This window comes from Orussus abietinus, unplaced genomic scaffold (genome assembly GCF_000612105.2).
Source record: "Orussus abietinus isolate OABI.00-Male unplaced genomic scaffold, Oabi_2.0 scaffold34, whole genome shotgun sequence".
Classification (NCBI taxonomy): domain Eukaryota; kingdom Metazoa; phylum Arthropoda; class Insecta; order Hymenoptera; family Orussidae; genus Orussus; species Orussus abietinus.
In genome coordinates, this window is record NW_019394290.1 from 58,806 (window position 1) to 75,897 (window position 17,092).

The following is a 17,092-nucleotide window of genomic DNA, read 5'->3' on the forward strand; positions in this document are numbered from 1 at the left end:
TGCTATGTAAATTCTGAAATATTTCTGTTTTGAAAAATATTCAGAGCGGTGCCACGAGGCATTTAAAGGTCCCGCGGGGATCGTCACTGACCTGGGGCACTGCATCAGGTGCGGTCAGGACACGCCCTGCACTCTTGCATATGAACGGCTAATCGAAGCCTCATCGATCGGCGTTTTCTGTACGCAGGGGGTTATCGGTGGAATAACCGACGACCCACATGCACCGTAACCAGGATCCCATGGAAATACCAAAGCTGACGTTGGCGCAAACGCAAGATCCTCTTGCGTCACGGAGAGGATCGTTTCCGAGGGGAAATCATGCACGAGGTCTGGAGTTTGGGTCAAGGGTGCCCGATCGTTCCTTGTTCACTCTCGACCCACGTCGAGACCCTTTACTCTCCGACGTCTCTTTTTTTTCGCGTTCCTCCCCGTCCTCTTTGACATTTCCATAACGCCTGTCAAGAGGTGGCAGCGACCTTTCGCATTTCCACGGAGAATAAAAAATCCTCCCGCCATAAATATCATACATAAATCATTAAGGTGAAGTGAAACACGTCGAGGAACTTGATCAACGTCGATGAAGAAGATTTTTCTAAATGCCTACGTTGCCGACGTTGGTTTTTATATTGACAGCTGGGTCGAATTATATTGGGTATTGTACCAAATGGCATATTTCACCTGTCGTTTTCGTACAATAATTATAAAGAAATCGAAGTAAAACTCCAGAAATCCTCTGGATTCGTGCTTTCTGGGGCCCTAATTGACTGCGGAGGGACCCCCTGCGCCATCTGTGATTTCCAGGTGAATTAAATTTTCACTCCGAGACCTCGTATTCCCATCGTTTTAGCAAAGAAGCGCATACAACACTTTTTTTGCCTTTATCCCGTTCAAATGCGAGTTTATCGATTACCAGAGTGTTCTAAATTCTCGTAAAATTCTCCTGACCCTTTCGATTCTCATATCAGAGCGTTCGATAATTGTATATCGATCGAAATATGAGAGCTCGACGCCATTTTGGTTCTGGTCTGGACTGAGTTGAACAATTTTTTTGAAAAATCCAAGTTTTGAATGTGTCAGGACAATTCTTAGATGATCAGGAGTGACGTGTCAAAGTTTCGGACAGTTTGGTGTTTTACCCTTAAAAAAAAGTGTGTTAGAATCGACTGATTTGAAGGATGTCTTCACCTTAAAATTAGAAGATCGAGGGATATGGACACGAGAGGCGCGTGGAAATCAACACGTTTAATCTTCGAATTAACAATGAAATAAATAGTAAACTAGCCTAGTAATTCCCTAGATGGCCGCAGGAGGGTCGTCAATTTATTTATCGGTAGATCAATTTTATGCTATTATCGGTATTAACGGTGGTACTTCATTTCATTCAAGTGGTTCCTATGGGGTTGGTGGTTCGGCGTTTCTGGTCGGCGGCAGTCCATGGGGCGTATAAAAATAGTGGTTTTACTGGACAACAAGTTAACAGCGTAAATAAATAACTGCGTAATACTCCTGTGTATGCGTATGTAAACTATATGTACATATAGGGACCCAGGTTGTGGTCGGCCCTTCTGGGCGCGACTTCCTCTCTCTCTCTCTCGCGATCTCCCAAGAGGAGTTTAATAAATTACATTTTTCCTTTGTACATTTATACAAACAGCCCGCGGGACCAGCTCAGACCCCGGCGAAGCTATGTAACCAGGGTTTGAAGTAGGTCGTCCTCATGTAAACCCCGGGTAAATAAGGGGCCGCGCATTTAATTCCATGCGAAACCGTCCCCACGAGCATCCATCGACCGTCGGGTCGTTCCATCACGAGGGGTCCCCCACTGTCGCCCTAAAAAATGAAAACCCACGTTAACTGGTAATTAACAATGCCCTGATGAGTTTCTACGGGAGCTCCTTCACCGTACGTTGGCTGGAAAAAAATTAATCACGCGAGAAGCTAAACGACCGAGCGCCGCCATTTTGTGGACGTCGATGCTTAAGAGCTTAAGAATTAATATCCTAGATTTGGGTACCTCGCAGGAATCTTTCTGTCCATTGGCATATCCGGCACACAGGAAACTGTCTAGGATCTTTTTCGAGTGACCCGCGGTCTGGAACATCTCTTGGCAAACTGAATTCTCCATAATGGGGACTTGCACTTCTTGCAGGACGGAAGGGACGCCGCCATCTACGATGGGAGTTTAACAAATGATAAAAATACCCTCGGGTGGTTTATCTTAGAATTTAACATTATATTTACTGTATTTCAGTCTTCCCCAGCCTGTCACCGTGGCCATTCTCCCGGTGAAGTCCTCCCCGTCGTTTGGCATGCAAATTGGCACGATGTGCTCGTCGAACTGAATCGGAGTCTCCAGTTCCAGAAGAGCCAGGTCGTTTTCAAAGGTGGCTGGGTCGTAGGCTCGGTTCACGATAATTCGGCGAATGTTCCTGGTGACGCTCCTCTTGGCCTCCAGCTCCCCGGAAATGTCGAACTCCCCGAAGACTGCCACCAGCGAGGCGAGGAACCTGGGGGAACACAACGTCATCAGCTGGTGGTCTAAAATGGCGCGGGAAATTCAAATCCATGAGAAAAAAAAATAAAAAAAAAATAAAAGAAATTCACCGGCACCGTTTCCTGGACCATACTCACCCTGGCTGGCAATGAGCTGCGGTAATGACGTATCTATTCGATATCAGAACACCCCCGCACTTGTTCTTGGTGAAGAGCCCTAGCCAGGTGGCTTCCCTGACGAGGACCTGCCAGGGCCATTCGCCAAATTGCGCGCCTTTTCCGCCGACAATTCGCCCAGCTCTGACGAGCGGCCGAATTCCGCACTCTGCGAAGCGACAAGGGATTTCGTCATTTCCGGGTCGGAAAGGTGGTACCGGCTCTAGGAGGAAGTGGAGGCCGAAGAGCGCCAGCGTCGGAGACGCTCGGTAGCGTCTCGCGCCAAGTACATTTTTTTTAAGGCGAGATAAAAGTGGCGTGAAACTAAACTTAATATACCGAATCATTCCATATGTCTACAAAATCAATAAATACGATCCCAAACCCGACGAAATTAAAATCTTAAAAAAATTCCTTTATGTTTATTTCACCATTTTTTTTTTTATATTTAAAAATCGAAACTTCAAGAGTGTCGGGACATTTTTCACGACCTCTGTATTAATGTTGTAAAGTTTGAGACGAATCGGTACACCCAGTTAGGAGAAAAGTGTAATGGAAAAATTGATCGAGCGAGAATGCCACTTTCGTGTCCCCTTAAATTCTTTCAGTCCCTCCGACCTGTTCAAGAATCTCCGCCTCTACTTCCTCCTCGAGCACTGTTGGCAAGACGACATTAAATCGCTCCAGTTGCAAAACAATATCTTTATTCATCCAACAGGCGAAGAGCATCACTACTTTGCGTAGTGCGTACCATTGCGCAGATCCCCAACCGTGTGAGAGGTGGTTGAGAGAAATTCCTCGATAGCAGCAGGACTGGGAGTTGAGAACGCATCCTGGGTCGATTCCGTGGTGGTCTTCTGAGTGGTGCTGGGAAGAGGTCTCCTCTTGGTGGGTTTCCTCTTGGTGGTCGAAATTACGCTTTGAGGTCTGGACGTGGGAGTTGGATGGGTCCCAGGTTTGCTGGGAACGGGACGACCAGGAGGCCTCTTCGTGGTGGTGGGTTTCTTCACCCCCTGGGTGGGTCTTTTAACGGTAGGCCTCTTGGTGGTGGTGGGAGCCACGGTCGGCCTCCTGGTGACCACCGCAGGACTCGCCGTGGTGTTCCTCTTCCCATACACTACGTCCTTCAGGTCCTGGAAGTTCCCCTGAAGAGAGTCCACGATCTTGTTGACGAAGACGTCGACCTTGTTAGTCAGGACGTCGTCTTCTATGAACCCGGGGGTGGGAATGTCGTCCTCGCTGAAAATGTCCAGAGTCGGGTAGTCCGGACCGCTGATGCCCTCCACCAGGGTGGGTTTCTCTTGCTGGGAGATGTTGGGGTTCCTGTCCGGTGGGAAGTCGCTCTCCGATGGTGGAGCCGTGACGTTGTTGCAGGAAGTGGTGCTGAGGGTGGTCGTGCTGGCGGAACTCCTGGGAGTGGTGATCCTAGGAGCTGGAGTGGAGCTGGGGGTTGTGGTCCTGGGGGTTGGAGTGGTCCTGGGAGCTTCGGTGGTGGTCTTGGGGGTCGATACCGAGGACACCTCTCCTTTGGTGACGACCGGCTTGCCGATCAGCGTCGAGGTCGTCAGAGTGGCCGAAGAGGAAACGGCGGTTGTCGTGGAAGTGGTCCCATCGTTGGTCCAGAACTCGCTGGGAGTGGAGGGCTTCGGATGGAAGCTGGGTCTCCCGGGGGACCAGGAGGACATGGTGGTCCAGATGATGGGTCTCTTCGTGGTGGTCGTGGGGAACCTCGTCGTGTAGAGGTCCTCTTCGTCCTCGGTCGGCCTGGTGCTCTCTCCCTCTTTCAGGTTGACGCTGAAGTAGCTGGTGGACACCAGGTCGCCGGTGGAGGAGCTCCCAGCAGAGATAACCGTGCTAATGTTGTGGGTAATCGTCGAAGACACCGAAGCCGGTCTTTTGGTCACCTTGATCGGACCTCCGGGTCTCCTGGTGGGCGTCTTGGCGCCGGTCTCAGTGGTGTACTCCGTTCCCAGGGGACCTAGAACGATGACAGTGGGTGCTGGGGGATTCGTAGTCGGCCTTGTCGAGTACGAGTAACTACTGGATTGCAGAGTACCCTGAGTTCCCGGCTGTCTGGAGGAGTAGGAGCTGGAGAAGAGAAGCGGTCCATCGCTCGTGGAGATCGCAGACCCTGGTAGGGGAGGTGGAGGAGGCGGAGGTGGCGGTGGCAACGAAGAAGACAACCCCGAAGAAGGAGACACCATCAGCACCGGAGTGGTCACGGTCTCGTAGTTATAGTACGAGGACCCCTGTCCGGGCCTATAATACGAGTACGGGAACGTCCCCGAAGAGGACCCTGAAGAGGACTCCGAAGGATGCGTCGTGGTCAATTTAACCATCGTCGGCTTGGCCGTCTCGTCTATGCTGACCCAGGTATGGATCGACGACATCGAGTTCGTGTCTGGGACCATCTGAGAGGTCTCTGAATTCGTGTCGTTCAACATCGAGATGATATGGTTTATCGCGATTTCCTCGCGGTCCAATTCGTCGTTCTTCTTGTTCCCTGAGGGGGTTTCATGGGCAACCGTGGGGACCCTGACGAGACCCTCCGTAGAGCTCATCGGCGTCGTGGAGTCTCGATGGGTGTCCGAAGTCCCCGACACAGTCGTTCCCCGATTTTCCTGATTTTTTATCGAACTCCCACCTGCTCCGGGATGATGCTGAGGACCCTTCGGGGTGGTCGACGTCCTCACCTCGACGGTCGTCGGCTTGAACAGCTGATCAGGGTCGTTCGTCTCGTCCAGTCTGGTCCCATTCTCGTTCAGCAACACCGTATCTGCTGTCCCATGGTCGTTTTGGCCAAACCCATTGGAGAACAATGCTGGGAGCTGATCGACGGGATCCGCGATCTGCAGCACCTGATCTGGACTTAGTAACGTAGTGATCGGTCGATGTCGATCGGGTTCTGGCTCCCTCTGATCCTGAAGACCGTTATCGGAGTCAGAATGCGTCAGAAGCGAAGGAAGACTCAGGTCGTCGACGATGCTCTGCTGGTGCAGCAGGGCAGAATATCCCTCCTGCAGTTTGTCCAGGTCGGATTGTCCCGAGGGAACCTGAGGCCTCTCAGCGTTTTGCGTCGCATCCGTGCTGTAGTGGAACGTGGATGGTGAGGTTTTTGTATGGATCAGCTGATAGGTCCCAGAAGGGCTGGACCCCTGGATCTCTGCTGGGGTCCCATCAGGGTTCAGCAGAATCGGGACATCCGGCACGTGGTCGATGTCCTCGGAGATCAGCAATAAGTTCTCGGTGCTGGGGGCATCTTCCGAGGTTTCTTTCACTCCTGGGAGCTGGCAACAGGCCCCGAACAGGAAACCATCCATACAGGTTCCAATTACGACTCCTTTTCGGCGGGTGCACTCGTAGTTGAACATGCAAATTGCAGGCTCATTGGACGTCCTCGATGGGCTGGTGGAGTGGCACACCTTGGGAACTATCCTGTACCCTCCGAACAGCTTCCTGCCTGGGAGAAAACAGAGATTTTCAAAAAATTTCCCCGCAAAATGGAGCAATCTCCGGAGAAATTACAATTTATTCCTTCTTAAGAGAAATAATTATTCCCCGAATTTACGAAATATTTCTTTGGCAATATTCAATGACGTATTCCTCTGGTTCATTGACACTGTTTTTTTTTTCGTCAGGGTGCAGCTCTCGCCTCTAATTACTGTTACTAATTAGCAATTACCAGGGAGCCTGCAAAAACGTAGTACACTGACCAGTCTGCCTCTCTACATACCTCAGCAAGTAACTAGGGTACATACTCAACCAGCATTACCGGCGTTACGAGACCGGAGCAAGGAGTTTGAGCCACGAAAATGATGGCTAATAAATCCCTGATCCTCCAAATTTGTCTAGATATTTAAGGTGAAGTCAAACACCCTTCAAATCAGTCGACTCGAATACAACACTTTTTTTTAAGGGTATTAGACAAAACTGTCCGAAACTTTGACACGTCACTCCTGACAATCGAAGAATTGTCCCGACACATTGAAAGTTTGGATTTTTGGAAAAAATTTTGTTAACTTGACTCAGACCAAAACCAAAATGGCGACGAGCTCTGACATTTCGATCGATATACAATTATCGAAGGCTCGGATATGTGCCCATAATTATGAAAGTGGTCTAAGTCATATATTTGTTGTTTCGAAATTATATTGAATTAATTTCGTTTGAAATAATACGGCGTGAAATAACTGATACACTCATTTTTTTTTTAATTCTGACTTAGACCACTTTCATAATTATGGGCACATATGAGAATCGAAAGGGTCAGGACAATTTTACGAGAATTTAGAACCCTCTGGTAATCGATAAACTTGCATTTGAACGGGATAAGGGGAAAAAAAGTGTTGTATGCGCTTCTATACTAAAACGATGGTAATACGGGGTCTCGGAGTGAAAATTTAATTGACCTGGAAATCACAGATGGCGCAGGGGGTCCCTCTGCAGTCAATTAGGGCCCCAGAAAGCTTGAATCCAGAGGATTTCTGGAGTTTTACTTCGATTTCTTGATATTTATTATACGAAAACGACAGGTGTAGTATGCCATTTGGTACAATACCCAATATAATTCGACCCAGCTGTCCCAGCAGAAAAATCTTCTTTATCGACGTCGATCAAGTTCCTCGACGTGTTTCACTTCACCTTAATCGTGCAATGGGTAATGCATAATTACCTCTGTTCTGGGACAGGTCCGACACCGAGAAGGCCGAGGTCGTCGCCAGGATCGCGATCAGGAGACAAGTGCCTCTTCGGGCTGCCATCTGCAAAAAGTTCGTAGGTGATTAGGAAATCCCCTTGGCCCTCCTCTTCAGGTTACACTCCACCTTCGGGACAAGATGTACACACACCGGAGGGCAATTACTCGAGAAATTATAGACGCGATGGAGAGGAGGAAATCCGAGACTCTTGGAGGTTACCTCGCCAAGGTGCGCAGGTAAGCACGCATTTCCCGGGTACTCGCGACCTGGTGTCTTCGGCTACTGCAGAATCTTTTAAGGATGCAATAAGCAATCTCGGAGCCGACTTTGCGAGATCCCTCGGATGCTTACGTAAGAACCGAAGTCCCGCAAATTGGCGAGCACCGGCTCTTCGGGGTTCGTCCACCTCGGCCGGCACGTAGAGGTGCTCTCCTCCAGGTGAGAGAGGCTTCGTGCCATCGTATACCCGGTACGTTCATGGGGTACATGAAGGCACGTGCGTACGTGTTCGTCGGTACGGGATCCCGTTACGCATAGTTAGCTCTCGTCGCGTGGTATTCCACGCGGGCGAATATTCGGTCCGAGGCTGGGCATGGACATGAATGGGCGGAAGAAGATTTCTGGGACAGTTGGTTAACCCGACCATTTTCGAGAATCCGACTCGACGATTTCTTACCCCGAATCCACGAGAGCAAATGAAATTTATTTCTGAATTTTACCGTTTTCTAATGAATTTTTATGAATTTATCTTGCTGGGGATGGGCATGAATGGGCGGAAGAAGATTTCTGGGACAGCTGGTTAACCCGACCATTTTCGGGAATCCGACCCTACAATATCTTACCCCGAATCCACGAAAGCAAATGAAATTTATTTCTGAATTTTACCATTTTCTAATAAATTTTTATGAATTTATGTCGAGAAGGATTCTATAAAGGCACTTCACCTCGCGAGGCGTCGCACGGATTTTCGACAATTTTTTTCGAACCTTCTCCTCGACTGCAGGTCGCCGGTAAAATTAGCTTCGGAAGGTTGGAGTCTTGAAATTGTCGGGTAATTTTTTCGAGAGCGCTGCATTCACCCGGTTCCGCGAAGAAAAATGACAAGAGTCGTGCAGAGGTAATGGGGAAGAGATCGCGGATCGGTTTGTAGGTTTCTGGGGCACCCGATGTCGGTCCCAAAAAAGTGATGATACTGGTGGCTCTCCATGACTGATAGGCGATACGGGCCCTAAGGTGTAAAGTAAAAGCAATTCCCGTCATCGTTACGAGGCGATTTCCAACAATTACTCCATCAGTGATTGCTAGAAATGCAGGATCAGAAGTGGCACTTAACGTTTCCTTGAAAAAAAGGGTAATCAATTCTGGGCCCCGTGATTGTCCGGTCGGGAATCGAATAAGCGCGGTTTCGATAAGGCCGATTTCTCTACTTTTACATGTAGTAAAAGTAACGTGACTCGGTGCAACTATACGCACACCGATTTCTCCGAGAAAAATTAAACTCGTTACGTGCGTTACGCGCGCCACGTAAGAATGATCTCCAGGGACCAAAATGGAGATTGATCGATTATATTCGATTTTAATGGTAGATCGTATTTAATTTCTTAATCGCAATTGCGGTCCTTTATGCGGAGTCATAGATTGTTCGTAGACATCGCGGAAACGATGCGGGGAAATACTTCGTACAAATCTAAAGAGACGTCGAAGAGTTAAGGTCGACTTTCGAAAGCCACGAAGGAGACGGCGAGAGCGAGTTGTTCCGTTACAATTGACCCTCTCTTTCTGCTGGCATCTCTCTCTCTCTCTCTCTCCTTCTCCTGCAGGTGCGCCGAATCTCGGAAAGCACCTTGCGAATTTCGACATCGAAATTCCGGACCCCCTCCGGACTCTACGGGGATAACGGTTCCTCCGAAAAGGGAGAAGCCGTTCTTCGGGACTGCACTTTGGCTGCACTTCAGAGTCGCCAGAAATTTAGAAAATCCGGGTTAAATATATAGGACATCCTCCAGAAATGTAGGAGTCATTTAAATATTGATTCAAGAGCGGAATATTAAATTTCCGGGAAAACTATAGAGGGGCGATTTTGCGCCGCAAGGGTGGAGGAAGTATTGAGAAAAATTCCAGGAAACATTTCTTTTTAATTCAGGAAAAAATTCAAAAAAATTCAGAATAACGGGGAAGTACTGTTGAACATCTTCCAGAAACGTAGGAGTCATTTAAATATTGATTCAAGAGCGGAATATTAAATTTCCGGGAAAACTATAGAGGGACGATTATGCACCGCAAGGGTGGAGGAAGTATTGAGAAAAATACAGAAATTCCAGAAAAAATTTTTTTTAATTCAGGAAAAAATTCTAAAAAATTCATAATAACGGGAGAGAACTATTGGACATCCTCTAGAAACGTAGGAGTCATTTAAATATTGATTCAAGAGCGGAATATTAAATTTCCGTGAAAACTATAGAGGGGCGATTTGCGCCGCAAAGGTGGAGGAAGTATTGAGAAAAATACAGAAATTCCAGAAAAAAATTTTTTTAATTCAGGAAAAAATTCTAAAAAATTCATAATAACGGGAGAGTACTGTTGAACATCTTCCAGAAACGTAGGAGTCATTTAAATATTGATTCAAGAGCGGAATATTAAATTTCCGTGAAAACTATAGAGGGGCGATTTGCGCCGCAAAGGTGGAGGAAATATTGAGAAAAATGCAGAAATTCCAGAAAAAATTTTTTTAAATTCAAGAAAAAATTCAGAATAACGGGGGAGTATTTTTTCAGGGGTTCCAGAGATTTCAGGCATGTCCGGGACAATTGGATATGTCTTTGTCGGGACATGCATGGGACACGGAAGCCGAGGTTTGTCCCGGAGAAAGCTCGCTTCGCTCTCCTCGTTGGATCGTTGGATCTGGGTGACCCGATTGTTCGGCCCCAACGAGGACGGCACGTTCTTCGAGCTCGTCCTCCTAAGGAAGGCCTCTCTTCATCATTCGCAAAATCGGAATCCGTCGATTGCCCGAATGAAATCACCGATCGATGACCGAATTCGCGCCTGTCAATTACGCCCGCGAGAATTTCCCCTAACGTGGTGTAATTAATGGATCCAGGATCTAGCATTAAAATCAACCACGAATAAGTTGGAGAATAAAACCAATCACTCGCATTTGTAAAGTACCACGACTCAAATAGAAAATTAAGTGCCGATTGGTACATCCAGGGGGGAATAAAAATAACCTGAGAATTATTTTTCGGGAATTTATCCGAGGACTCAGCGATCAGCTGATCGGATTTAAGAGAAGCCGAAGATCTTGGGAGATGATCCATCACCCCGGTAGGAGAAAGGTAAACACTTCGTAAATGCCCCCGCAAAGCGGATAAGTGTACGTTATAATTTTTATCTAACGCTTCAATGCACTTTACTGCGATAGAAAGGAATGCAAATGAGGTGTTATAGGGCAAAGAAAGGGGAATCCCCCGAGGAAAGTCCACCGAAGGAATAATCTCGAGCGAATGGAGATAAAATGGAGGAGGTACAAAGGTAAAGGAAAAAATAGTACTGCAAGAAAAGCAAGCGAAGGGAAGAATGCGAGAGAAAGTGCGATTCCCTTTTAATGAGCACCTGCGTCGGCAGGAAGAGTGAGGTTATAGATTATCCGTCCATCCGGGAGAAACGTCCTTGCACCTACGCACCTCCTTTCCAACAGTCCGTTTATCATCGAATTGGAAAATAATTTCCATAATTAATTGTAATGCCTTGTTTAGAATGGCCGGAAGTTTCCGAGTAGCTACTGTCGCGCGCCTGTACAATGTTGGACAGGAATTGTACTCCTGCAGACATGGCGACATTCATGTCCGCCAGTGTACCCAGTCCAGGAATCGAGTGCTTTTGTCGTGCACTCGTACCGAGGTAATTAATTAAATGCAGCTACGTGCACGCATATCAGTCCTCGTCACTCGCACCGACACTTTCCTGCGACAGGAGTCTACTCGGTAATTTCCAGGTAATTAAACAAGAAACCCACAAGCACCGTTTCGAGACAGCAGCTAGTCGACCTGGTTCCAGGAATCGAGTGAACGAGTTCTCACGATCCCGAATCGGGTCGTAGGTGCACCTGATGCGGATGCACCTGTCCGGGTCTTACCTTCCACTTCTCTCGGGTGCTCCTCGAGGTTCCCCAAGGATCAGGGGTCAGGTGAGCCGAAACTACTCCCAGGCATTCATCGAGGGACCACTTCCTGCCTTTCTTCTTCCGTAGTCACCCCAAAACGAGTCTCTATATCGGAATCCAGAACCTGCAGTCTCCACAGTAGCACAAGAGAACAAACTTCTGTCGCAGCTTCGGCAACCGCTCCGAACGAGGCACTTGTCCGACTGTAGTTCCCTGTCGCGAAGTCAGGAGTTCTCGACGTAGCTACCGAGGGTAACTGCTTCGTTTTTTCCTGGGAAAGTCGAAGCTCCTGTCTGCGGTTCTCACGGAAGTTCTTCCTGGAGGTCCCGCAATAGTTTCCACGATTCTCTTTCCCACAATTCTCACGGATCCCCTCGGCCCGAAGACGGCCAGTAGTTCCCGCCCGGGAAGCTACTCCGGGACATGGAGTGCTCTCTGTGGTCTCGACTAGCTACTGTCCGCCCTGCCGAGCTGCCTCGAGGACGGTTCCTGTCTGGCCGGTGCCAAAGTGCGGTCTTCGGCGACTCTCCGGCGCCCAGGAGGATCCGACCGCCTGCCCGGTTCAGAAGTCCGTGCTGCCGCTGGTGGAGGAACTGGACGCCCTCCACTGGCCAGGGACCGAGAGGCAGACGGAGAAATGTCGAGGAAAGAGACGCCTAAGTAGGCCACTGGCCGGGTCATCCGACATCGGGGTAGGGGCCCACCACACCGAGCGACACACTGTCCTACTCAGCCGATGAGACTCGAAGGATTCTGAGGCCATGGGCATTCCGAGCGCGGACGACCTCGGGACCTCTTCCGGAATTTAGATCCCGTGATTTGTCGGATCGCCCGTGAATTATCCTCATCTCAGCCATTCCCTTATCTCCCGGCTGAGCGTACCTCATTTTCCCGGATCGATTTTTCCCACGCGGAGGAAAGAGGCTCACCTGAGAAACATTTCGTTAATTCCAAAAATAATTCTACCGGAATTTAGATCCCGTGAATTATCCTCATCTCAGCCATTCCCTTATCACCCGGCTGAGCGTACCTCATTTTCCCGGATCGATTTTTCCCACGCGGAGGAAAGAAGCTCACCTGAGAAACATTTCGTTAATTCCAAAAATAATTCTACCGGAATTTAGGTTGAATTTAGATCGTGATTTGTCGGATAGCCCGTGAATTATCCTCATCTCAGCCATTCCCTTATCACTCGGCTGAGCGTATCTCATTTTCCCGGATCGATTTTTCCCAGGCGGAGGAAATCATCTCACCTGAGAAACATTTCGCTAACACCAAAAATAATTACACCCCTGAAATAAATTCTCATAAATCCGAAGAAATCTCGCGGACGGTTTATTATAATTTATTTCAATGAAAAAAATTATTCTTGGAATTAACATATTATTTGGTTCGATGAAATTTTCTTCTCAGCGTAGAAGTGAATCTCGTCGCGCAAGGTGGACCATCGAATCGCGCTCGTTTTCCTGATTGTTTAAAAAGCTTGAAAAAATTATGGGGTTTTCTTGCAAAAATGTGTCCCTGGCGAGGGGTGATTACTTTTGTATTTTTTATTCCAATGGGAAGTTTCTTTCGCGGCCATGTTGACTCTCTTCAAGGTGCGACAGTCTACGCCTCGCCTTGGAAATTCCGCCGAATCCCTCGGGAAATCGGGCCGAAATCCCTCGGATCATTTATTAATCTCTTGTTTACCAACCGGGGATAATTTTCTCCTAACTGCAAATGTCATACATCATGGATGGGTGTTACGTACCCTGTTCCAGTACTCCGACCGCGGGCATTCCTCCTGCACGCGACCTCTCGGTCGCCTTTGAGTTTCTCCGCGAGGCTTGGGAAAATTTTACGACATTTTAGAAGAGACTCCGCTCGTTCCTTTTATATACTTAACGGGTCGTTACATTATACCGTGTTATGCCGTGTAACGCTCATGTTACAGGCACTTCCCTAAGTGGAGATTTTTATTCATTTAACGGCCCTCACTTAGCACCGCCTCCGGAAGTTCTGCACCTTTAAACACGGCCAGGAATTAAAAGTCATTAAGGTGAAGTGAAACCCCCTTCAAATCAGTCGATTCTAATACAACACTTTTTTTTAAGGGTAAAGACCAAACTGTCCGAAACTTTGACACGTCACTCCTGATCATCTTAGAATTGTCCTGACACATTGAAAATTTGGATTTTTGGAAAAAATTTTGTTAATTTGACAGACCAAAACCAAAATGGCGACGAGCTCTCATATTTCGATCGATATACAATTATCGAAGGCTTTGATATGTGCCCATAATTATGAAAGTGGTCTAAGTCATATATTTGTTTGTTTCGAAATTATGTTGAATTAATTTCGTTTGAAATAATATGGCGTGAAATAACTGATAAACTCATTTTTTTTTTACTTTTGACTTAGACCACTTTCATAATTATGGGCACATATGAGAATCGAAAGGGTCAGGACAATTTTACGAGAATTTAGAACACTCTGGTAATTGATAAATTCGCATTTGAACGGGATAAAGGCAAAAAAAGCGTTGTATGCGCTTCTATGCCAAAACGATAGTAATACAAGGTCTCGGAGTGAAAATTTAATTGACCTGGAAATCACAGATGGCGCAGGGGGTCCCTCCGCAGTCAATTAGGGCCCCAGAAAGCACGAATCCAGAGGATTTCTGGAGTTTTACTTTGATTTCTTAATAATTATTGTAGGAAAACGACAGGTGGAGTATGCCATTTGGTGCAATACCCAATATAATTCGACCCAGCTGTCGATATAAAAATGAACATCGGCAACGTAGGCATTTAGAAAAATCTCTATCGACGTCGATCAAGTTCCGCGAGGTGTTTCACTTCACCTTAAGTCAGTCAGGATGTTTTTATTCTCCCCGGTCAATATTTCCCTCTAATTCCGTAGCATAAATCGATCCTCTGGGGAGTTTCTCTCCGGCTACCTTTTTTCCCCCCATAAAAATAATGAGAAAATACCAGGGGGGCTTCCTCGATTACTAGCTGTCTCTCCGGTTAATGCCTCTCTTTAATTGTCGAGCACGTAACCGATTTCCTTAGGGGACCTCGAAGAGAGCGACCCCCTTGCCATTGGCCTCGCGAAAAGAAATTCTACATTCGGCACGACCGCGGCGTCTGACGTCACGAATTTCACCTGGTTTCGAAGACACTCCTCGCGTACTCTCTCCGTTGGTCGTGACTCATTGGTCGGCTTTTACCATTAAACCATCCCGTGGAATGTCCCGAGGTACCACGAACTTGACCCATGGGCTCGTCACACTTAAGGTGAAGTGAAACACCCTTCAAATCAGTCGATTCTAATACAACACTTTTTTTTAAGGGTAAAGACCAAACTGTCCGAAACTTTGACACATCCCTCCTGATCATCTAAGAATTGTCCTGACACATTCAAAATTTGGATTTTTAAGGTGAAGTGAAACCCCCTTTCAAATCAGTCGATTTCAATACAACACTTTTTTGAAGGGTATTAGACCAAACCGTCCGAAATTTTGACACATCCCTCCTGATCATATAAGAATTGTCCTGACACATTCAAAATTTGGATTTTTAAGGTGAAGTGAAACACCCTTCAAATCAGTCGATTCTAATACAACACTTTTTTTTAAGGGTATTAGACAAAACTGTCCGAAACTTTGACACGTCACTCCTGATCATCTAAGAATTGTCTTGATACATTCAAAATTTGGATTTTTAAGGTGAAGTGACCCTTGCACCCTCAGAAGTCTGCGAGCTTAATTTTACATTTCTCTAATGGGTTGTGACATTAGTTGGACATCGTTTTTTTTTTTTGGATGGATTTTGGGATTTTCGGAGTACAGGTGAATTTCTGCAGGTTACTGGAGAACGGAAGTGGACGACATCACCTTGGACAGCGTTTCCATGGAGCAGGTGAAATTCAATGGTTGACCCTGAACGTGACTCGATGAATCAGGTCGCTCATGATTCTCGAATAGTAATTCCAGAGAAGGAAGAGGATGCTGCCGAGTAGCTGAACATTGTTTTTTTTTTTGATGGATTTTGGGATTTTCGGAGTACAGGTGAATTTCTGCAGGTTAGTGGAGAACGGAAGTGGACGACATCGCCTTGAATAGTGTTTCCATGGAGCAGGTGAAATTCAATGGTTGACCCTGAACGTGACTCGATGAATCAGGTCGCTCATGATTCTCGAATGGTAATTCCAGAGAAGGAAGAGGATGCTGCCGAGTGGTCCAGGGTTAATGGATTTTCATGGGACGTTTTGGAGATTTTCATTTTTCTCAGATTTTCGATATTTTAGACAGACCTTTGACCCTGCTCTGAATTCTGAATCCCGAGCACGAGGAATCCTGCTAGTCAACCTACATCGATACCGGAGACGACTCCAAACGGGAGAAACTAGCGTCTTCTATCAAGAAATTTATCTCGCGAAGTGTACTGGAGGAAAGATCGAGGTCACCCTCCTCTTTTTTTCCTCCCTCCTCCTCCTCCTTTTTTTCCATAATTTCATTTCGGCCGGAAACTCAGCGGCGCAAGTAATATCGACCCGTTCAATCATTTTTCGAAGGGCTATATTTGACCTAAAGGTCAGCAAGCTACCTACGACATTTCCCTCCGTACCTTTATCCAAAAGGTCCACCCCAGAAAATCCAGAAGGATCTAATGACGTCACGTCTTCCTATAAAAAACACCCACAGAGACTGTGAAACTTCATCCTGCATTCCCTTAAAAAAAAAAAAAAAATTCGACTCGCTGTCTAACGCATGGAAAGTAATTAAATTCATTACAAAAGATTTTTAAACCCCGCAATAAAATCGATTTCTTCTCGGATCACCTTCGGGGAGTTTTTTACAGTTTTACCTGGGAAGCAGAAATTACCGACATAGGTTTTCTTCTTAATCCCTGATATTTCGCACGAGTCGCAATTCCCAGTAAATACGTTCTGAGAATATAGATTTATGTGCAAGGTCTGTTAACTGATGGCCCGACACGCGATTCCGGAATAATTTCTAAATCCTCAAATCGATCTGCGCATATTTAGTTTGCCGGGTAATTTCAAACGCGCCGTAGAGCGCGCCACCAGTCCGCTGTAACCCTAACAAGTCGGTAATATTTCGAAAGCTGAAATAATAACGAGAAATCGTTTATTTTTGTACACCTCGCGAGATGCAAATCCCGGTAACTGTTCTCCCCTCAGGTGGAAATAATTATATCGGCAGAAGCACGCATCGCGACGCCATAATTACGCTTAATATGGCGAGACGGTGGAATTATCACGCAGGTGCACATTTCCGCATAATCGTGCTAACAAGTACCCTAATAATGACTATACAAGCCCCAGGTGACCAGAGGACATGAGGATCTCGATTTAAGTTGCCGAACTCGTCCAATAAAAATGATAAAAGTGACAAAAAGTGACCGAATAGCGATTATGAAAACATGGCGGCGCATCACCGCCACCTAGGTCCTCGCGGACGAACAATCGGGCTCTAGTAAGCGACATATCCTTTATTGATGCATGAACCCGGCCTGGAAAATCGCAAATGGATGCGATATACATATCTACACCGTCTTACTGGGGATTGGAGGAG

At 47.0% G+C, this 17,092-nt stretch overlaps 1 protein-coding gene across 1 annotated transcript; it reads right to left on the reverse strand.

The window, feature by feature from the left end:
* Positions 1 to 1,668: 1,668 nt before the first annotated feature.
* Positions 1,669 to 7,409, reverse strand: LOC105696196 (serine proteinase stubble). The gene is made up of 7 exons (XM_023435003.1): positions 7,322 to 7,409; positions 4,834 to 6,109; positions 3,401 to 4,761; positions 2,632 to 2,818; positions 2,242 to 2,507; positions 2,015 to 2,169; positions 1,669 to 1,830 (listed from the first exon to the last, which is right to left on the reverse strand). Exons 1-7 carry the CDS (start codon positions 7,407 to 7,409, stop codon positions 1,669 to 1,671), a joined length of 3,495 nt encoding a protein of 1,164 aa, XP_023290771.1.
* Between the last annotated feature and the right edge of the window lie 9,683 nt (positions 7,410 to 17,092).